The 26,223-nt window shown below is 43.9% G+C and overlaps 1 protein-coding gene across 4 annotated transcripts in view; it reads left to right on the top strand.

The window, feature by feature from the left end:
* Positions 1-260: 260 nt before the first annotated feature.
* Positions 261-26,223, top strand: part of RNF32 (ring finger protein 32) — a 40,928-nt gene continuing 14,965 nt past the window's right edge. Inside the window, exons 1-8 of one of the 4 annotated variants that reach the window (XM_060247913.1) lie at positions 311-370; positions 2,666-2,851; positions 4,301-4,411; positions 4,961-5,231; positions 8,291-8,433; positions 10,828-10,860; positions 12,569-12,693; positions 21,122-21,230. In XM_060247913.1, coding sequence (XP_060103896.1) covers positions 2,840-2,851; positions 4,301-4,411; positions 4,961-5,231; positions 8,291-8,433; positions 10,828-10,860; positions 12,569-12,693; positions 21,122-21,230 — 804 coding nt within the window. In that variant the 5' untranslated portion in view covers positions 311-370; positions 2,666-2,839. Of the gene's footprint in view, positions 371-2,665; positions 2,852-4,300; positions 4,451-4,960; positions 5,232-8,290; positions 8,434-10,827; positions 10,861-12,568; positions 12,694-21,121; positions 21,231-26,223 lie in introns of those variants that run through there. The other 3 variants (XM_060247914.1, XM_060247916.1, XM_060247915.1) reach the window with 3 other exon arrangements.

Here is a 26,223-nt window from a genome sequence, read left to right on the forward strand (position 1 = left end):
ACGAGGAGGGAGGAGCTAAAAAATTATTCCTGGCTTGGTGGTGACAAAACTACCTTGAGCAGGAGTCGGACCTAATCCAACAGGTCGAGCCATGCTGCCCCACCCTGAGTTCCGCCTGTAGCAGCTCCAACCGGGCAGCGGCCCTCGCACCGCGTGCAAAGAGCCGCCTCACAGCCTGGCGCCTGCGCTCTTCCTTCCTCTCGTCGGCACTCCTCCTCCCCCCCCCCCCCCCGGTCTTTGCGTGCCGCGCGCGCTCTTCTCGTTCCCTCGGGCTCCGCTAGCGTCCCAGCGGCCTAAGAGCAGGGTTGCTAAGCAACCGTGACGTTTGCGTGCGCGAGGCTCCCCCGCGAAGAGGCGGTTGAGAGAGAAGGTATTTTGCGTTTGAAAGCGGAGCGAGGACGGAGGGCTGCGGGAAAGGGAGGGAGGTGAATATGTCAACTGAGGGAACAGCTGCACCTGGTGAACTTCTCGGCGTCTTTGGTAAAGGCGGGGCAGGTTGATGGCGACCTCGAAGGGCGACGCGGGGGGAAAGTAGCCAGAATTCACATTTCTGCAATAGGCAGCGTTAGTAACTCTGGGTTGGGCAATTTTTGGCGATTTGAGGAGGGAAGAGCCTGAGAAGGAGCAGAACGCGGTAGTAAAAATATGTGAAGCACTTTGAACACTGGATAATAGAATATTGATTTGTTTCATTTAAACTCCATCTTTCTCCCAACGTGGACCTGAAGTGGCTTACATTTTTCGCCTGCCCTTCATTTTATCTTCACAACAACCCTGTGAGGTGGGTTAGGTGACTGGCCCCAGGTCACTTAAGATCCTAATCAGACACCGTACTATTACTCCACACTAGGTCTTTTAATCATTGAAAATACAATTATTAAATACATTTTCAGCCGCAGACTGGCTTTAAGAGTTGTTTTAATCCCTTAAATGATATCGTAAAAGGTTCACAGGGAAGTAAATAGATACAAATTATAGAACAGTCACAGAGTTTTTGAAAAGAAATAAATACAGAATATTTAGTCATGAGGTTAGAGCTGTAAATGCAGAAGATGGGTGGGGTTCAATTTAGGACTTTGAAATAAAAGCCTTGTGCTTTGTTGAGAGTGTGTGGAAATTAGGGGTAGTGGCTAGGAAGTTATAATCCACTAAAATTAGTACTAGTTAATCCAAATTTAAACTGTATTTTATTATTTGAACTTGAATTTTCAGAAAGTCTGGAAAGAAGCAGGATAGATCCAGATGGGCAGCCAAGTTGGTCTGAAGCAGTAGAACAAAGTAGGAGTCCAGTGGCACCTTTAAGACCAACAAAGTTTTATTCGGAATGTAAGCTTTCGTATGCATGCATACTTCTTCAGACAAGGAATGAGGTACAGTGAGCAGAGCTACATATAGCTGGTGGGCAGTGGTTTAGAATGCAAAATGGTACGAAGTTAAAATCCAATGACAAAATAAATTGAAACAAAAATTGAAAAAACAAATTGAAAGAACATTTGGTTGGGATAGCACCTGCATGGGAAACCAATAAAAGGTAATAACAGCTGTCTGTTAATAGCCTCATTGGTTTCCCACACAAATGCTACCCAGACCAAATGTTCTTTCAATTTGTTAATTACAATTTGTTATTACAGTTTGTTAATTTCAATTTGTTAATTACGAAAGCTTACATTCCGGGAAAAAACTTTGTTGGTCTTAAAGGTGCTACTGGACTCCTACTTTGTTCTATTAGAAGCAGGTTACTAAAGTTAGACATAGTTCAACAGGTCTCTCTAGAAAACTGCTCAAGATAGCTCATAAAAGTAAAAATGGTACCAACAAATCATAAAAGTGACAACATGAATTATCAAGAATAAAATGTCATAAACTTACAAAAAAACTGATCTAATTTGTTTGGATCCAACAAGTTTTTCTGGTGATAAAAAATGGAGACGTCTCTTATGAACACCCAAAAAGGCTATGATGGGAATCTTAAAAGTAAGGCAGAGAAAGTGGAAAAGTTCACTGGATCCAACCCATAGTTTTCAGAGCAGTTTTCCACACACTGAATAATGCATTTTCAGTGCACCTTCATTGCACGTTATCAACTGTTTCCAAGTAGGGTTGCCAAGTCCAGGTTGGGGAATTCCTGGAGAATTGAAGTTGATCCTGGAGAGCATGGGGTTTAGGGAGGGAAGAACCTCAGGGGGCTATAATGCCATAAAGTCCACCCCCCCCCCCAAGGCAGCCTTTTTCTTCAGCGGAACTGATCTCTGTGGTCTGGAGATCAGTTGTAAATTTCAGGAGATCTCCAGGCCCTGACCAGAGGCTAGCAACCCTGTTTGCAAGAGGGGCTTGCCTTGAAAGCCCTATGGGGTCACCATAAGTCAGCTGTGACTTAATGGTACTTTCCACCACCAAGTAAATATACTTAAAAGTAGCCTTTATATATCAATGTGGTTCAGAATTTCATACCTTCCAATATACAAAAAAAAGTGAGATTTCTACTCAGTGCAAAATGAAGAGTAAGCATGGAGGATAGTTGTGTTTAAAAGCCTACCATAACTGAGTGCAGAGATGACAGCGACAGATGGTTAAAAGACTGAGTGAAAAAGTTTTACATCTTAGCTTGTGGGGATGGGGAATAAAGAACATCTGCTGGCTGGCCTATTCATGCTTTGAATTTCAGGAGAGAGAATGAAGTGTTAAATCAAGAGCAAACTTCTGTTTTGGGAACTTCATTGACTATGTAATTCAGAGTGTCTCCAGTTGCCTACATTTTCTAAGAAAGCTGAAGAGCTTGGGGTTTGACCGCAGAACTCTATTTTTTGTGTGTTATTGTTAAAAACCATACAAGACAGCCATGCACAAAAAGGTAAAGTATTAAAGCCCTGACATGGAGCTCAGAACAAAAGTGAAGGGTGGGTATACCTTTATTTTAGAGCTAGGACTAAGGTTCATTGTGAAAGAAAATACAGCAGGTTCTAGAAAGACGCTCTGTGTGAGTGACCCTGAACCTTGATGACTTCCCACCCACACAAGCGAAAGCATTCACTCCCCTGCCACCTCCAAGGGAGCTGATTTCTGCCATCTGGAGTGATCTCCAGCCCTCACCTGGAGATTGCAAACAGTGGTTCCCCAGGAGGAAATGGCTGGTTTGGAGGGTGGAGTCTGTGGCATTGTATCTGTCTGAGGTCCCACCCCTCCTCAAACCCACCCTTTCCAGGCTCCACCCCTCAAATCTCCAGGAATTTGCCCACTTGTGCTAAGTCACATTGGCTGTCATAGGGGGGGCTGCTGCTGAACAGGAGCATGCAGCCAGGCCTACTTAATTCATGTCAGTCAGATGGCAAGTAACCCAGAGGGTGTGCTGCCAGGCCTAGGGTATCCAACCTCCAAGTGGAGCCTGAAGATCTCCTGGGATCACAACTGAACTCCAGACAACAGATCTCTCTCCCCAACCTGGAGAAAATAGCTGCTTTGGAGGGTGAACTGTATGCCATTCTGTTCACCTGAGGCCTCTCCCTTTACTGACAGAAGTTGATTGCCTCTGGCTAGGGGTGAGGCTGAGGGAAGGAGGGAGTGACAGGAAAGAGGTGGCAGCCATGGCCTCTGTGGAAATGCTCCCAAAGGGGCCAGGCCTTGCCACCTAGTCACATTATGGTGATGGTAGCTCCCTGCTATTTCTGCGGCCTTCGAAGGCTGTGTGTGCTAGGAGGCCATCTGTGTGGACCATTGATGGGGCGGCAGAGGTTTGTAGCTGGAGACGCTTTTCATGAGGCTCGTTGACAGAGACGATGCAGAGAAGAGTTGGAGATGTGACTTTCTGAGGCAGGGGCAGGGGAGTCAGCATATAGGTGGCCAGAGACACTGAGTGTGCTGTGATTGGCCAGTTATTTGTTGAATGCATGGAATACACCCGTAAGCCAATGGGAGAGCGCCATTTGGCCACCATTATAGGTGGCAGCCATGCCCTCTGTGGAAATGCTCCCAGAGGGGCCAGGCCTTGCCACCTAGTCACATTACGGTGATGGTGGATAGGATCCTATTATCTAGGATGATGATGCATCACAAGTTCCCCTAGACATCTGTTCATCTAAGTCTCCTCCTCCAGACATTCTAGCCACTGTGTGTTGACATTTATGTCAACAGAATTTATATCCCTATTGTATTCTGTGACCATTGGTGGTGGCAATGAAGCCTAGTATGCTGATCTGCCCTACTTTGGAAACATCAGCACTTTGACCATGTGTTCTGCATACTCCCTGTGTTTCATATTGGCATATCAATTAACTCCTCTAGCATTTTGTATTTGTTGTTTTAGGAATACAAGCATTCAGCTACCAATAGCTCAAATTGGGAGCATCCTTGGGTTTTGAACATCAGGAAATCATCACTGCCTCCAGTTCCAATAATGCAAAAGAAATACTACAAGGTGCAATGAATCCTATGGTTGTAAAACATGCTAAAAGATGTAGACATTAAAACAAGGCATTATGAATAAGCTTTCTTAGTATATAAAATATTATCTATGAGCATTATTTTTTTAATGCACAGTTTCTTTGGAAGGCAGAAGTAGCCTTAGGTTTTGTTTTTAATTATACAGAAACAAAATCTGTTTAGGCATGCCAAACTTCTATAGTATGTAATGAGTTTATTGCACATAATAATTATGGGTTCAGTAATTAAAAGTTTAAAAATTGCTGCTATTTTATTTAATATAAATGATAAATCAAAGATTTCTCTTGCCTTTATATAAGTTGAAGTTAGAATGTGTCAAGAAACATCAATCTTAAGTTTCATATTATGGTAATTGTATATTAGCAAGACTTCAAGCATGGGAGTTGTATGGGCTTTATAAAGCCTCTATCAAGTTAAAAAACATCATTGGCTGAGGGCTGAATTTCTTTTGTTGTTTAATATGCCTTACATAACGTACACATACAGGAGTCATTTATAATAATAATTATGAAACTTTATTTAGGGGAGTTCCTGCAAACAAGAATCTATAGCACTTACTGCTGTGGCATTACAAGACCACATTTTACATAATCTTCAGCTCAAGAATCTCTCATTAGCTGATCCCTTTAAACCAAAGGCACAGAATAAAAAGAACACATACAAACCTGTGAACAAAGATAACGTCAGAGCATTAATAGATACCGGACTGAGGAAAAAAGGTAGTCACCAACAAGAAAATGAAGACCCAGAACAAGAATATGTCCTCAATCCTTGTCCTCAGCCTCTTACATTAGGTAAATCATCATGCTTCAGAATGTCATTTCTACTTCTTTCAAAATTAATCAGATGGATACTGTTTCCCTTTCAGTACTTTTTAAAAAGATGCTATTTTTATGCTGCAGTTTAGCTCATGAACATAAGAAAAGCTCTGCTAGATCTTCCAGTCAGGTCCCTGTAATTTGGTCTCCAGCATTCTGCTTCCAGCTGTTGGCCAGTCAGATGCTTCTGGGCAGATTGTAAGCAGCGTGTGATGGCAGCAGCACCTGTATTTCCTGTCCTGAGGATCTGCTATTGAACGGTAGTGCCTCTGATCACAGGGGTTCTAAATGCAAGAAACTTTAAAGACACAGGCACAATTAATCCATTCCCCTGTCCTCTATCCATGCACACATTATGGCTTGTGGTGTGGGAAGAACATGCTCACATGGGCATACCTAGTGTGTGTACCTAGGGATAGTCACAGGTACAATCACCAACAGTTTCTTGAATGACCATTTAGAATCGTATTTGTACTGTCATTGAGATAGAATCATAGAGTTGGAAGAGACCTCCAAAGTCATCTAGTCCAACCCCCTGCACATTGCAGGAACTTCAAAAAAAAGCTCCACACACACACATCCCCAGTGACCCCTCCATGCCCAGAAGGTAATAGCATAAGCTGCTGGATAATCATTGTTTTTACAAAAGACAGTTTACTAGTCTGGGCATAGTATTTGTACTTAACCTTTACTTACCCCTTGGTCAAAATTGTACAAGTTAAGTTTTCATAATGATTTGGAGGCAAACTTATGAATTACGCCTGTAGTTAAACACCTTCTTCAAATCAAGAAGTAGACATGCCTTAGAATAAAATAGATGCGGGAGTTTGGAATCCTGCCTCAGGAAATGGGAGTTACAAAGGCAACGCATAACATTGTTACGAGATAACATGTTATATTATCTGACTGACAATCAGGAAGACATGCCCAGCCTCCATCCACTTTTACTGTTCTCTGCATCACTATCATTAACCTGATTGTAGAACTGTGTTGAATTAGCTTTCTCTTTCCTCATTTTACTCTTGCTCAAATGACTGTTCTCAAAAGCTGTAATTCTCCACTGCAAGGCTTTGCGGTTGAAATAGTGCAATCCTAACAGTTGTAAGATCAGCTGAATGGTGTCTGAAGGGTAATGACCCAGGTACTAGAGGTGTGAGAATTACAATAAGAATTGATACTGGCAAGGAGATCAATAGTTGTATTGTCTGGAAAAGTAACAGCCATGGCCCACGAATGATGTCCTTTTGCTATTTGTGTTCCTAAGGGCATGGTTGTGTTAACAAAAAAAAATTGATGTTTCACATTAGCACAAAGTTGAAAGAGATCTGTGGTGAGACTCTACTTCAATGTAGTTGAATTGAACAACTGCCTAGTCCAATCCAAATAACAAACACAAAGTCTAATGCAGTCACATTATTTAGCCCCAGACTGTGGATCAGTTGTCACTGTCTTACGGTAAAAAAAAAAAAAAAGAAAGTCATGATAATATATAGGATATGAGAAAGGATCTCTTGAAACCATTGAGATCTGCCAGATCTTTCATAAATGACAGCACAGACCCTTCAAAGAACACTCTGTTGAACTGGTTTGATTGAGTGGCTGGTTTGGAGAGTGAATTCTGATAGGACTGATCAATCCTAGATTTACATGTCAGTCTGCATTTTAAATACCATTTATGCATTTTCAAAAAAATGCAGGGTGCTTTCTATGCTGCAGTAGGTACGATAATTAAATAAAGGGGTATCAGTAGTCTACAGAACTAGATGTTCTGATCTATCCGATTGTGATTCTGGGTTTTGCTTAACACCACCCAGCTCTCAGCTGGTAGTTTTACTAATGACTTTCAAAGGTACCACTTGGATGGGGAAAATACAGCCTATCTGCTAAATTCTTCTCTTAAATGGCACATTGGTCTATCTGAACAATTAAGGCTTAAGGGTAAATAAAAGTGAATGTATGTTCTGTGACCCTCATGTATTAGAATGATAAAATAAAAGAAAAAGAAGACTGCAGATTTATACTCCTCTCTTCTCTCTGAATCAGAGACTCAGAGTGGCTTACAATCTCCTATATCTTCTCCCCCCACAACAGGCACCCTGTGAGATGAGTGGGGCTGAGAGGGCTCTCACAGCAGCCAAGGCCATTCCAGCAGCTGGAGGAGTGGGGAATCAAACCCAGTTCTCCCAGATAAGAGTCTGCACACTTAACCACTACACCAAACTGGCTCTCTCAGGATACAGGATAGAGAACAACCATGTGTATTGTTAACATTAGCATGATTCATTCTGTGACTGATTATTAATGAAGTTTAACACAATGAATTTAAAACATGAATATCTGATTTAAATGTTGGTTTTTACATGCTGCTAGTTTGAGTGCATGTCAGCATGTGTATTTCTTCATAGGCATTCATGTTGTCCGTATTGGGTTATATTGTCTAAAATCTGATTTTCTTTTTGGCTTCCAGTTTGGGATGTCAGCCTGTTTCCCTGTAAACGTTGCCTGATTCATTATTTTGATTGCTCAATAAGACATCTACATCTGGGACGTTTAAGCCTCAAACTCATGGACAGACTATCCATTCTGTTAATCTGGAATTATTATTTATTCATTTTTGTATTTGTGTGTGTGTGTGGAAGTCATGGCAGCCTCTTTTGTCTGGCCCCCACTAGGGGCCTGTTGGATATTAAGAAAGGTGGCTAAATAAATCCTGCCCCCACATCCTAACTGCTAGTATTCCAAGGAGGTCTCTCACCCAAGTACTTGCCAGAGTCAACCCTGCTTAGCTTCTGAGGTCTAACACGATTGGCTTGCCTGGGCTATCTAGGTTAGGGCTATTAATCTGGAATTTTGACAGATCACTGATAGTGTATGAGCAGCATTAATGATTCAAAGCTTCAAGAACTCCAGTGTGTAGCTGATGAATATATATGTTTTATAAAGCTTTTAAAATATACTTAATGGAGATGCTTATATGAGGAAAAAAATAACTTATAAAATGTGCTTAATTACTACATTTTGGGCTTCGCCTACAGCTCAGAAACTTGGCTTGGTGGAGCCTCCTGCACTGCCGCTAACAACAGATGAATGGGAGCATGTAAAGCAACGATCCATAAAGCAAGGAGATTCTGTACACCCTTGCGCCATATGCAGAGAAGAATTTGCACTTCAGCCACAGGTATTCTTGGTTCTATAGTAGATACTTTATTTATTTACTTAAGTATAGCCACTTTCCCTGCAAACTAAAGTTTAAATATGTTGATTGTTGACTACAGTCACTGTCTATACAAGCAACAAGTCCAGTTTAGAGAAGCTAAGGTCGTTTTCGCACTCACCTTCCGCCGGCGCGACCCCCCCAAAAAGCAGTTTGGCGTTTGCGCGGCTTTTGCGACGGGAGCTTCCGGCTTTTCTGGCTGCTCCGCAGCATTTAGTGCGAAATCCGCGCAGATCTTGCGCAGTGAAGAGGGGGGTCGCGCCGGCAGAAGGTGAGTGCGAAAACGACCTGTTATTCTCCTTTGGGCCAATCCTTTGGCCCTCTGAACCAAATTAGATGTGACAGCATCTGCTACCCAAAGTAGGCTGTCTCTACTCAAGTTCCAAACTATCTTCAAGAGCAAACCCTTGTCTAGCACACTGTAGTAGTCTAGCCACTGCTGCCACCTGTTCATCCAACAGGCCAAGGAGCACCCTCAAGCTACAAACCTGTGCAATGCCATCCGGAACAGAAGATATCTCAGTTCCCAGGTCAGACCTTCCCCCCACACACACACACCAACAGCACCATTACTGTCTTGTGGACCCAGTCTGTCAGTCCTCCTCCCCCACCAGGTTTAAGCAGCCAGAGGAGCCAGGTTCATAAAAGCAGGTGGTAGGTCTCAAAATTCCAAGACTCTTGTCTGCATTCTCAGAATGAACAAGCTGAAAGGTGTCCTATATAACTGGACAAGTGGGCACCCTAGGATCATCCAATCCTGTCCCTGCTAATGTAGAGTGTAAGTGAGCTGCAGAGTAGTCCACCTCCTGTAGGCTGGAAACCAATAGGCCCTGACCACCCTGAAGAGTTCTGCAGGCCTTTGTGTTGATGTATTGGTGACTGAGAAGTATTGTTTCTTTATCACTATCATAGTCCCAGGGTAGGCTTTAAAATGAGCTTTGACCTGTGCCTTGTCAGATTCATTACAAGTCTTTCTCCAGTGGCACTGAAACGGCTTCTCTTGTCTTTTCATCATCTGCAGCTCATCAGTAAACCAAGGGCTGCCCAGGCTCATAAGAGAGGGCACCTCAGAGCAATCATGTCAGTTGTCTAGGTCATTTCTTCTAGTGTACCAACAATACACTTTTGCATTCTAACATCAACCACTTAAGCTACTAGAAATATGCCAGGTTTAGGCCTCATCAACCTCCAGAGGTAGGGCTTTTCAGTTCCCTTTATATAGTTTTATTTTCCTATGTTTCCCTACATCAAGCAGGCATGTTCTCACCTGATTCCAGCCCTCAGTACTATTGCGCATCTCTGATGCAACCATGTTGACCCATAGCGCCTCATCTATACAATATTTTGAGTCGTCATGCAAGTGACACCATTACAAGATATGGTGTATTACCATGTGGGATTCCATGGCTTATTTGGTAATGGAATACATTCAACAAAAATGTACTTCTGTGAAAATTCGTATCATTCTATGCTCAGAGCAAAAAATACAGGCAGTCTAGTTGAAGGTTTTCTTTATATTTGACAATTGGCTATTAACTGTTTTGTGTCTACCAGCTAAACAGGACATACTGCGTTCTTCATTTTTGCTGTTTCTACAGTACTTCTTGCCATAATTTTCTATTTTTTTAAATTGAAGGCAATATATTTGGATCAGAATTTGGATCATATAAAGAAAAAATTTCATAATGCTTAGAAGCACTCATTTTTAAAAAAATGCTAAGAAACAATATATTATTGAATTCAAATATTTTTGAAACAAGGAAAATTTTGTTGTCCACTGACAATGAATAGAAATCATTATTTTTATTCTTTTTCAGCTACGGCCATTAAAATCTTCTTACTTCTCTGTCCTAAACATCATTTCAGTCAACAACAGTGGGGTGACACAATAAGACATAATGATGTCCAACCTAAACATTTATTTATCATTGTAGCAAGATTTGTTTGAGTTGTTGAACACTGTCCCATTTAAAATCATAAAACTTGGATGTAAATAATTATGCAGCTATTTACCTATGCCCAATAGGGCTTTAGATTTACATTTTTTTACAACACCCCACCCTCTTCCTCATGTCACATTGCAAACTACTTCTGAAACTTAGCAAGTTTCAAAAGTAGTTAGGTTGCCCTGCAAATTCTTCCTTTTGATTTTTTGCTACAGTTTACTTTAGCCAAATTGCTCAAAATACACTTGGGAAATTCTTTTGTAGACATAAAATTCTAACTGTTGCAATTTTCTGTTTTTGTAATGAGAGCATCTCTTATTTGCCATGCTTTGGACATTCAGTAAGTGTTACCATGGAATACATTTTCTGAATATCTGTAAATCTCAAGGTAGTTTCATTTTTCTCTGAACAGGTGCTTCTTTCATGTTCCCATGTGTTTCACAGAGTGAGTAAACCCTCTTTTAAGCTGTTTAAAGTAAAAAGCACATCAGTCTTTTAACTTACACTTTGTTGGTTAAGGTAAACGAAAGTGCTGGAACCATTAGAAACACAATGGTTTGGGGTAAGGGCTGTGAGAATAGGGGATAAATAAGAGAGAAATCTTCCCCTCCTGGATGCTAGGAGTCCTTACAGATTTGAGGCTGCAATGTTACTCATCTCTGAGTTTGCCCCCCCTTTACCTTTACTGACTCAGCTGCTGTCAAGATTAAACAGCTCCAGTTGTATGCACAGCCCTCATCAGGCCATGGGGGAGGAAATAATCTTTTTTAAAAATTTACAGATTTTTTTTTTGTCATACCTGTGGAATCCTCAAATATGCAGAATCTCCAGCCTTCTCTGAGCTGTCTATAGTGACAGAATCCATGAACATATAAAATTACTTAATACTAAGCTAGACATTTGGCGCATTGAGCCCTGCACTATCCACTGTAACCAGCAGCTGTTCTCCAGAACCACAGGCAGATAAAGGTGTTTCTCAACACTTGCCACCAGAGATGCTTTAAATAAGTGCTCTACCACTGACTCACACCTCTTCCTCACTGAATCATAGAGATTGCTATTAAAGGGAACAAACCAGGGGTCAAAATCTTCCATGTCAAGATTCCATAAGCTCTTTGCAGCTTTAACCTGTTTCCCTTTAGTTGACACTCAACATTTTATGTCTCCTGTAATGTAATCAGTCTTCATTAGGGGTTTTCTTAATTTGGGTTTTTGTTGTTGTTAATTTGCACATCATCCTGCTGCATGGCTAAGGCTTTTGCTTGGTCAGGGGTCTCCCTATTTTGTCTATATATCTTTGCTATTTTGGTGATTGGCATAAGCCAGCCACTTCTCTATTATATAAAGCAATAATAGTTTAGGTAGAATCTTTCAGGATAGTATCTTTTATCATTTTTGAAAACTTTATAGTTTATATACATAAGAGCATCACAAATATTGTACTGCGAGGGGCACGTCTCAGTATGTGCTTTTTTAAGTCAAAGGACATTTTAGCATATGTAACTGAGTATGACATCGAATCCCTTAATTGTTAATAAAATAGCAGAAAGTTTAGTTTGTGGGAACTACAGTTAACAAATAGCTTCATCAACTGTTCAGTTGGAGCAATTCATATAGCAATGAAAGAACAAACTCTGCTTTCTAAGTATAATATAAAGTACAGTAAGTCCGCAGTGAGCAGCAATGTTCCCTCTAAGCTGCAGAGTCTTGTGAGCAAAAATTCAACTTTGTGAGCTAATGCATAAATTATAGTGCTCTGGGGTCATCCTTCCTGAGCTAAGACAAAAATGTGTAAGCTGGAGGCTAAAAATTTGTAAGCTAGCTCATGCTAACTCAGTTTAGAGGGAACACTGGTGAGCAGTCTGATTTTTGCACAGTGCTCCTTCCTGTTCTGATAAGGATGGCACACAGTTTCTAGAGAACATGGAGGAATCAAGAGCTGGCCGAGAAAGACAGGAATTGCTTCTCACCTCATTTGTTGTTTTGGGATGATAACTTTCTAGACCTTTGTGTTGTGTACCGTCCCTTTCTCCTCCTACAGGTTGCCATGCTTAGCACATTCTAGACCCACAAGTTTTGTGAATAAAGCTAGAAAAAAGAAGAAAAACCCCATTTCAAGCAGATTTAAAGTAAAAACCGTGTTATTTTTCTAGGCATGCCTGAAAGCTTTTGAAAGATTTGCAGGTAAAAAGACCTGTCCAATGTGTAGAAAGATCCAGTATCAAACTCGAGTAATTCATGATGGAGCACGCCTATTTAGAATAAAGTGTGCTACAAGGTAAGGATGACTGGAAAATGACAAAACTGTTTTCACTGAGAAACCTTTGTTGAAAAGTCTGTATTTGTAGGAGATAATATGCAGTGATGGGTGTTGTGTTAAATCTCAAGAAATAGAGAATGGCTCTTCTGGTCATTTTTTCAAAAGTTATAGAAAACCTTCTATTGCAAACATTCATGATGTGGAACTAGAGATTTAGAAGTTATTTTGGGGGAGCGTTTGCAAGTGATGGTTATGAGTTTGCCAGACCGGGGGAGGGGGGGAATTGCAACTCAGATGATGGGATTTATAATTTCCCCCAGCAAATAAGCATTGGTGAGTGCTACACAAAGCGTGGTTGTAAAGAGGCCACCAGCGTAACTCCTAACACACTGTCATTTGTGTACTTTTTAAAGTATAATTTTTGAAAAATTAAAAACATTGACAATTTGCTGTACTGCAGCATGGAGTTTCTCAATGGCTTGCTAGAGTTTGGAAGAGCAATAAAAATGTCATTAACTGTAGAATTTCTAGTAATAATAATTGATACAAAAATCAGTAAATGGGGCAATTTATACACGGATTCTGTGTCCTGGATTCAACACTGTTGGAAAACAGAAAAGGTGATGCATTTGTGCATTTCCCAGATTCCCCCAGCTTTTCTCCAGTCTTTCTTAAACCTGCTTTGCTCCAAAGGAAATATTTCAGTAAAGCCTAGATGGCTACTGTTTGGGTGGGTAACCTGGATTATCTTCTTCGTGGTCTCTGTGCAGTCCCACACATGGGTTTTCCTATCAGGACGAACCCTACCTCGGAGATTTTAAATAGCTAGCCTAGGCGTTATTTTTGGCGCGCACTCCCTCCCGCTCTGGGGAGCAGGCATCCACTGCGCATGCCTGTAGCGCGAGGGAGGCGCCCAACCCACTCAGTTTCTTTCCAACCGCCGCCCGGGATAGTCCTACCTCGTTGCGCTCCTCACTTACCTCAGATATCTAGCCTTCGTTTTCCTCAAGTTTCCTCTTCTTTCATCCTTCGCTATTTCTTCATATTCTTATCTTCAAAAAAAAAAAAAAAAAAAAAAAAGATTTAGATAAATATCTTCCCCGCTTTTTCCTCAGACCTCCCTTCCCCCACCCCCACCCCCCCCCCCGGGCGTATGGAAGGAAGGGACAGTAAAATAACTTTCAAAAGGTGCTCGCGCTGTAGGGCGAAAATCCCTACATCGGACGGGCATTCGCTTTGCTTGTTCTGTTTGGGAGAATCCCATAAAGTGGACGCCTGTGCGCACTGCCTTCAATTTTGCAAACAGGCGCGAAAAAACAGAGCCGCTAGACTCAGAAGCCACTTAATGGAGTCTGTGCTCCAGCCTGATATGTCGCAATCTTCGTCAGCAAGTAAGTCGCCTCCCCTACTGACTCCCCAAGGGGACGGCGCAAGGTCGGCAGCTTCAGTGGCCATTGCTCCCAGCAAGCATAAGTCCGGCGATGCCGCGAAAGCCGGCGACGGCGCGAGAACGTCAGAACAAACGGCCGCGGCGACTAAACCAAAGGGCGGGAAGCACACTAAGAAACATAAGCATTCCGACCCGAAGGGCCAGAAGGATTCGAGAAAACCGTCCGATCCGAAGGCTCCGCGGAAACCGACAGACCCGAAGGACCCGAAGATTCCGAAGGACTCGAGAAAATCCTCCGAACAACAGAATGAGCCTGAGACGCAATGCGAGCCTTCCACTCCCGGATCCGACACCCAGGAAGTGACCACCCCGGCTACGGAGTCGCCGCACCAGCAGACGGAAGAAGTTATTCCCATTCCGTCCCGATCCCCTTCCCCGCATGGATCCATGCTAGACCCTGCGCTGGAGCCGATTCGAGACCCGCAACAGTGGACTCGACACCACATCAATCCTAGATCGTTCCGCGATATGTCGAATCCCATCCAGTACAAACATGATGCTTACAGGTACTTCGATGCGCATCGGTTCCCAGCCAGGTCTCCCAGCATGGAGAGATATAGGTACCATCATGCGCGTTTCCCGGAGAGATCCCCTAGTAGAGGGAGGGACCGCCATCGCTACAACCCGAGATCTCGGTCCCCATCCATGTCCCCGAGGCGACGCCATTATGCTTCAAGGTCTCCTTCCATCGAATCCCATGCATGCTGCGGATACCATCATTCTCGGTACCGAACCGATTATCACATGAACCCATCCAAGGAAGCGACTCCTGTCCAACGGAGCAAGCAACCACCGAGACAGCCGTCTCCGACTCCTTCCACTTCGACTTCTAAACCTAGGGGTGCGATTCCAGTGGAACCCAAAAGCACGACTCCAACCAGACCGGACCTACCTGAACCCGAACCTGACTCTGATGCTGAATCCGAAGCTCAATCATCGGATTCGATACAGTCCATGTCCCCTGGGTCCCCTGCTTCAGATATCGCCAAGCCCGCGGATTTGTCACCTTCCGAAGGAGCAAAGACATACCTGGACTTGATTGCCAATATGGCCTCTGCACTTAACGTAACTCTTACTTCGGATGCACCCAAGGTGACAGACGTGGTACACGACCTGGTGCACTCAGATTTACCTGCTGGTTCCTTTCTGCCGATGCTGCCGGTACACCTAGAAGCCATCAAAGAAGCTTGGGACAACCCAGCCTCCATTCCCCCGACTTCAAAACGAATCGAATCCCTTTATAGGATCCAAGCACCGGATTCGAAATTTTTATTTAGCCATCCAGCACCGAATTCTCTGATAGTGCATTCATCTTCTAAAACCAAACAGACCCGCCACCCGGTACCCCCTGAGAAGGAAGGCAGGAAGTTAGATACTCTTGGAAGGAAAATGTATTCAATCTCGACGGCAACTGCCAAGATCAACAATTACCTAGCATACTTCGCCGCGTATTCCCACAATATCTCCTCCCAACTGAATACGCTAGTCTCTGCCCTGCCTGAGCCCTCCCAGAAACAAGCCTGCAAGCTACTTCAGGAGCTCAACAGGATTTCAAAGCAACAGATAAACACCATCCGTCACTCTGTGGGGTGCACTTCCAAGGCGATGGCCGCCTCCATTGCCCTAAGACGACATGCTTGGCTTCGATCCTCTTCGTTGCAGCCTGATCTAAAATTCAAGATAGAAGACCTTCCCTTCGATGGCCAAGGTCTCTTTAATGCCACAACGGACGATATACTGTCCACCGTGGATGACAGCCGCAAACGAGCGAAAAGATTGGGGGTAGCCCAACAGCAGCAACAACAACAGAGCTATAAGCCCAGATCATGGAAACCAACCCCCTTCAAACGTTCCAGATCCCCTCGACAATCTGAATACTGGAAACGTAAAGCTCCTCCTCCAAAGCAATCCTTTAACCAGAGACAGCAGAGACCACAACCACCTAAAAAGGCTGCATCTTCATCGAAGCAGTCTCTTTGACTTTCTACCTCTACCACTTCAGCACGTCTCCAGGCTTCTTCCATTTCTCGACAATTGGCAACAAATAACCACAGACAAATGGGTTCTGAACATTATTTTGAGGGGCTACTCCATAGAGTTCCAAGCACCACCAAAAAGACATCATTTTGTTTCCACTCCCCCATCACCTTCCCTTCAGGAAGAAATAGACACCTTAACAGCCAAAGCGGCTATAGAGCCTGTCCCAGTCCAGTATCATCGGACAGGTTTTTATTCCAGGTACTTTCTAGTCCCGAAAAGGGATGGGGGACAGCGCCCGATTCTGGATCTAAGAGCCCTAAACAAATTCATCCGCCACAGAAAATTCAGAATGATCACCTTACAATCGATTCTGCCATTAATCCCCAGAAACTCCTGGATGGCACTGGTAGATTTACAGGACGCATACTTCCACCTGACAATACACCAATGCCACAGGAAGTTTCTGCGTTTCGCCGTTGGCAACAACCACTACCAGTTCCGAGCTCTGCCCTTCGGACTTTCCACGGCACCACGGACATTCACAAAATGTATGGCGGTTATTGCAGCGTACCTCAGGCAACGCGGCGTTGCAACCTACCCATACATAGACGATTGGCTCCTTGTGGGAGCTTCAAGGACACAGTTGATGAAGGACATTTCCATCACACTTGCGCTCCTAGCAAACCTGGGCCTCCAGGTCAATCATCAAAAGTCACACCTTACCCCAACTCAAGACATTCAGTTTATTGGGGCTCGTTTGTGCACCACGGACCACAAGGCGTATCTTCCTGTGGACAGGATATCCTCCATTCAGACGCTGGCCACACAAATAATGCAACAACCCAAACAAGCGGCCTTCAACATTCAGCGCATGTTAGGACTTATGGCAGCCACAACGGCAGTTCTGACACACGCAAGACTACGCATGCGAACCCTACAAATCTGGTTCGTCCGCGCGTTTCGACCCCAACACCAATCTCAAGGAACGGTCCTCACTGTTCCGAGCCACATCCTCCCTTCGCTCGAATGGTGGACAGTTCGAGCTCACCTGCTTGCGGGAATGCCCTTTTTACGGCCAAGTCCATCAGCAGTGGTTACAACAGACGCCTCGAGATGGGGCTGGGGAGCTCATCTCGACGTACTCACGGTCCAGGGGCAATGGACACCGTACGAACAGTCGCTCCACATCAATTGCTTAGAGCTTCTAGCTGTTCACAGAGCGTTAAAATCGTTCCTTCCATCTCTTCAAGGCCTACACGTACAGATCGCCTCAGACAATGTGGCGACGGTTTTTTATATAAACAGGCAAGGAGGGACAGCATCCACCCGCCTTTGCAAAAGAGCAATGCACCTGTGGCATTGGAGTATTGCCCATCAGATTCACCTCACTGCGGTACATCTTCCTGGCATACAGAATGTTCAAGCGGACAGACTGAGCAGATATTCCATCAACGACCACGAGTGGTCACTCCACCGGTCATACCTTCTGCCAGTATTCCGGAAATTCGGAACTCCGTCAATAGATGCGTTTGCTGCACCAGACAATGCACAGTGTGCGATCTTTTTTATGAGAGGTCCGCCCTCACAACAGTCTGCAGGGGATGCCTTCATACAGACGTGGACCGGTCCACTACACTTCCTCTTCCCTCCCTTTCCGTTAATAACACGGTGCATACAGAAAATTCAACTGGACAACACAGATTGCATTCTCGTGACGCCATGGTGGCCACGTCAGCCATGGTTCACAACCCTTCTCCTCCTGTCAGAAAGCACTTACCATCACTTCCCTCTGGCACACAACCTCCTGTCCCAACAGAACGGCAGGGTTCTGCACCACGACCCGAACAGACTTCGCCTGACGGCCTGGAGGATATGTTCTCAGACTTTCCTGAAGGAGTAAGACACGTTCTCCTTAATGCAAGGAAACCGTCAACAAGGAAGTCATATTCCATGAAATGGAAAAGGTTTTCCATCTACGCTACCAAGCATAATTTCAGACCCTCCTCGGCTTCCATGCCTCAAATCTTAGCATATACACTGCATTTGTCAGAAAAGGGCCTTACGTACTCCTCTCTGAAGGTGCACCTGGCAGCAATCTCAGCTTTTCACCCGCATGTACAGGGTCGAACTGTCTTCTCACACCCTGCTGCGAAATCCTTCTTAAAGGGAATCTTACATTTGCACCCACCACTACGGCAAATGTATCCTAGCTGGAGTTTGTCACTAGTGCTTAGCCAACTAGTAAAACCACCTTTTGAACCTATGGCTACGATACCACTTCACCTCCTCTCATGGAAAACGGCTCTTTTAGTTGCACTCACCTCTGCTAAAAGAGCAAGTGATCTCTGCGCGTTCAGAGCGGACTCGCCTTACACCATGTTTCACCATGATAAGGTGGTGTTACGGCCAGATCCCGCTTTCTTACCGAAGGTGGTCTCCGCATTCCATCTGCATAGAACCACTACCTTACCTGCCTTTTTCCAACGGCCTACGGATAAGGGCCAAGAAGCTCTACACTGTCTAGACGTGAGAAGAGCACTCGCCTACTATATAGATCGAACTGCATCGTTCCGCACAGACTCCAGACTTTTCGTGGCCTACGGCCGCCGTCATAAGGGAAAAAAGATATCTACGCAGAGACTATCAAAGTGGTTGGTTGCTGCTATAGAGCTGTGCTACAAGCTCGCGAAGCAACCAGTTCCATCTGCCATAAGAGCTCATTCTACAAGAGCTTTGTCAACGTCATCTGCCCTTGCCAGGGGTGTATCCATGGAGGACATTTGCGCTGCTGCCGCTTGGTCTTCCTCCTCGACCTTCGCCACGCACTACGCTTTGGACGTTCGTGCTAGGCGGGATGCATCCTTTGGACAGGCAGTTCTTCGCTCCATCTTTGACTAAGAAGCTGGTCCGGGCTTGGTGAGTAGTTACTTACCTTATAGCCTATAGTGTGCTGCCTATGTTGCACTAACCTTTGCACTATTTTTTCCTCCAACTCTAGTGCCAGCACCCACCGCCTTGCAGATCAGCTTATCAGTCACCCATGTGTGGGACTGCACAGAGACCACGAAGAAGATAAACAGGTTACTCACCTGTAATTGATGATCTTCGAGTGGTCATCTGTGCAGTCACACACGCCCGCCCAGCCGTCCCCGCTGCTGGCTACTTGTCTTATATATCCGCGCTCCTATTATGTCAGCGGCGGGGAAAGAAACTGAGTGGGTTGGGCGCCTCCCTCGCGCTACAGGCATGCGCAGTGGATGCCTGCTCCCCAGAGCGGGAGGGAGTGCGCGCCAAAAATAACGCCTAGGCTAGCTATTTAAAATCTCCGAGGTAGGGTTCGTCCTGATAGGAAAACCCATGTGTGTGACTGCACAGATGACCACTCGAAGATCATCAATTACAGGTGAGTAACCTGTTTTTCCACCCACATGACAGCCATTTTCCCTAACACTGCCCCTGTAGAAACCATATCCTCCCCACCATTTTTTTTAAAAAATCAGTGCTTTCATGTTGTTACACTGATATACCATTGTAACAGCAAGTGTGACATTGTCTCTGAATTCACAGATTTCATTTAAGTCTCTGGTCCCTTCCATAGTGGAGATAAAAAGGGGAAAACAGTGACAGCTAGAGAGATCAGTGGCCTCCCAGGTTTCACTCTCCCCATATACTACTCTCCTCTGTTTAAAACTCTGCCATTAAAGGAATATGGATTGTATGCCACTCACTTCAGCTAACTGGGGGACAGACATATAACATCATCCAATTTAATAGCACTGTATGTATTTTACGATTATGTATTTTTTTATTATGTTATGTATATTATATGTCGTTCACCACCTGAGTCCTGCTTGCAGGAAATGGAGTGGGATAGAAATCAAATGAAGTAAACTAACTAATCTAAGGAGCTACAGAGTTAATTTTTTAAATGAAATCTGAGATTTCAGTGTTAGGGAACACACACACCCACCACCACTGATAACATTTCCGATTGCCTAGTTTGCCTAGTGACAGGGCCAGCCCTGTTCATCGTATCTACCTCTTCTTCCTCTTTGAAATGTTTATGGCATTATAAAAGTAAGTCAAAGATCAGCCTGTTATGCATATTGGTACAATGGTATATCAGTATAACAATATGAAATTTCTGGTCTTTCAAAAAGTTGTAAAATCCTCAGTAGTGAGGCGGGGCCTGGGGCAGGGAACTAGCCATGTGGAACACGCATTGCCACTGCATTTCATCAGCAACCACGACAGCAGTGGGGAAACCATACAATTCAGTGCTCATGTGGAAAACACCGAGGACAGTCAGACTAGGACTGACTTTTGAAACTGTAACAAAACTTGTCATATCCGAGTAAAGAAAGAACATGAAAAGGCTTGTGCCAACAAATTCTGAAATCAGAGTTTCAACCTTACATCTGCTTAACACTGTGGGTCTTAGGCATCCATCTCAAGGGTGAGATGTCCTTTTAAAGTAGCCACCACCCAAGGAAACAGACCACTGTCCAGCATAGCTGTAGGGTGTAGTGATTAAATTTGGGGCAGTAGAGTGTAGTGGTTAAATTTGGGAGACCTCATGTTTGAATCACAACAATGTCAAGCAAATTTTTGCTATATGACCTTGAGTCAGTCAAACACCCTTGGTTGATAAAAGGATAAAAAGTGGGAGAAGGTGCTGATGTAACCTGCTTTGAGTCCTCACAGGGGTGAAAGGCAGAGCATAAAGAATAAATTATTATAGGTAGGAGCCTCCACAAGAACAAATTTAAAGCCTCCACCTGAAACCCATATTCCTTGATTTTACAAAAAATATATACTTTATTTTATCAAATTTATATCCCGTCCTCCCCTAACTGGCTCAGGGCGGCTCCCAACAGTTAAAAACAAACATAAAATTTTAAAACAAGATATACAGTAAAATCATTTTTGTGTTGGTCTCTAGGGTGCTACTAGCTGTTCTAGATTTTACTGCAGTTGTTTGAACCCATAAACAATCTATAACATTTTGTCTTTCAGAATTCAAGCTCACTGGAGAGGGTACATTGTTAGAAAATGGTATAAGAACCTGAGAAAAACAGTGCCTCCAAAAGATCCCAAATTACGAAAAAAATTCTTTGAAGAAAAGGTATGTGGGACATGTTTTAGCTCTTGCTTCTGACCCTTGTCAGCGCCAGCCCTAGACTGTCTGGCACCCTAGGCAAGGCTAACTTCTGGCACCCTCCCTCCCGCCTGGCCCTGATAATGTTACCGGTTGCCTAGTTTGCCTAGTGACAGGGCCAGCCCAGTTCATTGTATCTACCTCTTCTACCTCTTTGAAATGTTTATGGTGTTATAAAAGTCAGTCAAAGATCAGCTAATTATCCAAAATAAAGGACGTCTTTCTGATTATAATAGGAACCTTTGTATCTTTATATGGTGCATTATAAATACAGTCCCTGTATGTATTCTGCCTAACTTGGTTGGATTGGCTGTATGTATGTTATTGTTATTTTTATGTTTTTATGGAAAAATTTTAATAAAATTTAAATTGGAAAATAAATAAATAAATAAATACAGTCCCTCTCTTCCGTTTATGACAAAATAGAAGTCAAACCTCGGGCTGAAGGGTTTTTTTTTTAATTTGTCTTTGGTAGCATCCAGTAGGAGAACTTGTGTAATATTTTTAAGTGTTTCAGCTTTAAGTTTGAACCATTTGATTTGTGATAGGAAATCCACTATTTGTGTAGTCCACTGCACCTGAGATTCTTCTAGGAGGAGAGATTTAAAATAACTTTTGTAGGGTAGCCATTCCATGTGTACAAGGCTGCCAATAGCACAAAATGTTTTAATGACAATGTTCAAATTACAGCACAAGAGACACAAAATAGGCAACATTAAAATGCGGGGTGGGAGAAACCATGAACAGAATCCATCACTATTGTTGAATGTGTCTTCTAATCTAAACTCTTATTTTCACCTCTCATATTTGATTCATATTACTTTTTTGACGTGCTAGAATTACCATGAGGACTTTGCTGTAGTAGTTACAACTAATACTTAGTTGAGGCTGCGGGCATCTATTTCTTGATCTGGTTGGCCTCCCCTGTTGGCATTGTCATCTGTGCTATAAAATGGAATAAATCTTCCATCTTAGAGAGCCAGTTTGGTGTAGTGGTTAAGTGTGCGGACTCTTATCTGGGAAAACCGGGTTTGATTCCCCACTCCTCCACTTGCACCTGCTGGAATGGCCTTGGGTCAGCCATAGCTCTGGCAGAGGTTGTCCTTGAAAGGGAAGCTGCTGTGAGAGCCCTCTCCAGCCCCACCCACCTCACAGGGTGTCTGTTGTGGGGGAGGAAGGTAAAGGAGATTGTGAGCCACTCTGAGACTCTTTGGAGTGGAGGGCGGGATATAAATCCAATATCTTCTATCTTCTTCATCTTCTTCTTATGGGATAACATCTTGTCATGATGTGAGACAGCTTGTGATGATATGGAAATTTTCTGAGTGCTGTTGAGTTGTCTGTTCATAAAATGTTTTTATTGTATTTTATTGTTTTATTATATGTTGTGCTCTGCCCTGAGCCCTACGGGGAATCGGCGGAATAGAAATATACTAAAATAATAAATAATACGTGATTCCTTCACCAATTAGAGCATAGTTAAAAGGGCCCATGAGTGCTTTGCTCAGCCGCAGTAAATACCAACTCTCACCATGTGAGGGCACATGCAAACAAGGTATTTACCTAACAGAACTGATAGGGTGTAAAACCACCTCAAGGTGACTTTATCACATCAAGAATTGTAACATGTTAATCAGGGATCAGTCTTTATCCTAAAAGGAAGCATGTACAAGTTGGCTGAGGAACTGAAGATTTGTTGAATACAGAAAGGTTGTTGAGTTAAAGCTATTACATACCTGGCCACGATCCAGGGTGGCAATACAAGTCCTGCACAAGCAGTTTTGTAGGTGGGGCAAAGAATGTTCAGGCCTCTTATGTTCAGAGAATGTTCAGGCCACACAGAGTAAAAAAATAGAATGTTAGGAATGGGGAGAGCAGTTTTCACTTTTTAAAAATAAATTTCCTTGTTTCTAACGCAGGCTGCACAACTGAAAATCACTCAGAGGGTCATTGATACCAAGAAGGTGCAACAGTTATATGCTAATATTTATATGCTAACAGTAGAAGAGCATTTATTTTTGACTAAGCCCTTTGTACAGCCACAGGTCTCTCTGAACTCCTTTATTAACCACTCTTCGTTTTTTGCATTTCTACCTTCTATCTGGACCATCACAAATCTGCCCCCCATCACTGCTCTCCCCTTTTTCCATTTCCTCACCTTGTGTTTCTTTGCAGGTTAAAAAAGCCAAGCAGTTGGATTTTTCTATTCCAATCTGCCCAGTAGCCCAATGTTATGCAGTCTCGTTCTAATACATGATTTTTTGGTGAATGGATGGATGAGAACAAACCTATTTATATGCCATTCTATTCAAGGACTGCTAAATGAAAAGCTGTATTGTTTCTCTTTCAAAAAGAAGAGCATATCTTCTATAGCAGGGGTGTCAAACATGTGGCCCAGGGGCAAATCAGGCCCCCGGAGGGCTATCGGGCTCCCTAGCAACAGGCTGTCATTTGCTTCCTTCCCCCTCTCTTGCTTCCTTCTGCATCACTTCTTGCTTTGCAAGACTTGCTCAGTTGTACAGGAGCTACAGAACAAAACTCCTATTTTCTGCATTGGCTGAGGCTTCTCCCTTGGGGAGGAAGAAGAAGAAGAAAAATTGCAGATTTATACCCTGCCCTTCTCCCTGAATCAGAGACTCAGAGCGGCTTACAATCTTCTATATCTTCTCTCCCCACAACAGACACCCTGTGAGGTGGGTGGGGCTGAGAGGGCTCTCCCAGAAGCTGCCCTTTCAAGGACAACTCCTGCAGTAGCTATGGCTAACCCAAGGCCATTCCAGCAGGTGCAAGTGGAGGAGTGGGAAATCAAACCTGGTTTTCCCTCTGAGGCAGAAGACATCTTTGTGAGTAATTCCTTCGCTCTATCAGGGAGGCAGGAAAACTTTTTCTTCTTCCTGTTGGCATCTTCGGTATGACCCTTGCCCTCAGTTCTGTTCCTGCCTCAGAGGGAGCAGTAGCTGATTCTATAGGCTCTGTTCTGCCTATTTTTTTCTTTTCTCTTCCTAACTTCTATTTCTTCACATTTCTTGTTAATTTTCCTCTTAATACTTAGTTTATTCTCCCTCCTTCTTTCCTTCCTCTTCTGAGGAGCCAGAGTTTGCCTTTTGAGTGCTCTCGCCTTTTTCATGCTCCTTTAATACTGGCGCAGGAGCACTCCGACAATTTTTCTTCGGAGGAGGAGATGAAGGCGGGCACTGCATCGGTGGCCACAGTGACTTTTTTGGATGGGGCCGAACAACCTTCGCGGTAGGATTGTGCCATCCGCTCCACTGGCAGCGGCGGTGGCGAACCCCGATCACGCTGTAAAATGCTGTCGCACCACAGAAGATCTTCCCGGCCCTTCAGGGTGACTCAGGGCTGCCGGCGGCCATCTTGGGGGTGCGGAGCGTAGTTCCTATAGCCTTTCCATGCCCAGCGAGTGTGAGAGAGGAACCAGACGATTGATTCAAGACCACGGCAGCAGCAGAGACCAGGCAGGTTGCGGTAATGTACCCAACTATGGGGAAACCAGTCTGGCGTCCAGGCTCATGTCTGAACTAAGACAGACCATGCAGGATCAATTTGCTGTTTTTTACTCCACTCTGGGCTTCAATGTGCAGGGCTCTCAGCATGCACCTTTAATTTCTAAGCACCCTAATCTCTCATGGCCCACCAAAGCTGCCAGAAAGATTGTTACCAGCAACAAGAGAACTAGGGAGTCTGGGGATGAGTTTGGCTCCTCAGACTCTGATAGGGAGGGGCGTGAGGAGATTGAGAGATGAAGAGTCTGAAGGTGTCAAAATTCCAGAACAATCCAATAATTTTTTTAATCCTGAAGATTACCATTTCTTATTGTCAAAGGCCATAGCTGTCTTAGAAACTCATGAATCCCCCTCGGATGAGAAAGAGGATTCTAAGAAGGCTAAACATAAATTTAAGTCAAAATTCACAGGGAATTCTGAATTTTTTCCACCTAATGTGCTAGTGGAAAAGGTTTTCCCATTTCCAGAATATTTTGAAAGGCAACTCAGGATAGAATGGGACAAGCCATCTGTAAATAAGGAATTTACTTTAGTTAAAAAACTCTATGCTTTACCTCAGTATGCTAATGAGTTGTTACAGGTATCTCCAGTGGATGCTCCTGTCATAGCCCTTCAGTCTCCGGGCCTGTTATCTGAAGACAGTCACGCAACATGTGTGATGCCCTGGGCAAGAAGGTGGAAATAGCCTTAAAAAGACTTTAAGAAGCCATCGCCATGATAGTCAGAGCTGCAGCTACGGCTTCCATCTCGTCTAGAGCATCTATCATCTGGGTCCATCGTTTAATGCAGATGTTTCCCGAAAATAATTGTCGCATGTTAGATAGGGCCACCTGTATACTCAAGGCAGCTTCATTTTCAGCTGATGCGACATTAGACATTTTGACTTTTGCCTCCAAGGCAATGGCTTCACATACTGTAACCAGAAGGCTTCTTTGGCTTAGAGCCTGGCTGGCAGACCTGTTGTCCAAGTCGCTACTCTCCGGCTACCCATTCCATGGGGATTGCCTGTTTGGTGAAGCCTTAGACAAGATTTTGGTCAAAACACGGGACAAAAAGAAGGCCATGTCGAGAAGCATCAAGCGTACAGATAAGACTGGCAATCAGTCCTTTCGTACTCAACACTCCTTGTCATGCTTTCGATCCGAGCACAAAAATAAGAACACTTGGGAGTCCTCTAAGAACTTCAGGAAGAACACCTTGGGCCCAAGATTCAATAAGCAATGCTTCAACAAGTTTGACCACACCGATCGTGACAACAAACCCAAACAGGACTGACTACACACTGCTCCCAGTAGGGGCACGTCTGTCTCATTTCTACCCAACTTGGCAGACATTTTACACAGACTCTTGGTCCTTAGACATAGTAGCAGAGAGGTACAGCATCGAGTTTCACAGACTTCCACCCGAGAGATTCATTCAATCCTCTCTGGCCAAGAATC

This window comes from Heteronotia binoei, chromosome 10 (assembly GCF_032191835.1).
Source record: "Heteronotia binoei isolate CCM8104 ecotype False Entrance Well chromosome 10, APGP_CSIRO_Hbin_v1, whole genome shotgun sequence".
Taxonomy (NCBI): domain Eukaryota; kingdom Metazoa; phylum Chordata; class Lepidosauria; order Squamata; family Gekkonidae; genus Heteronotia; species Heteronotia binoei.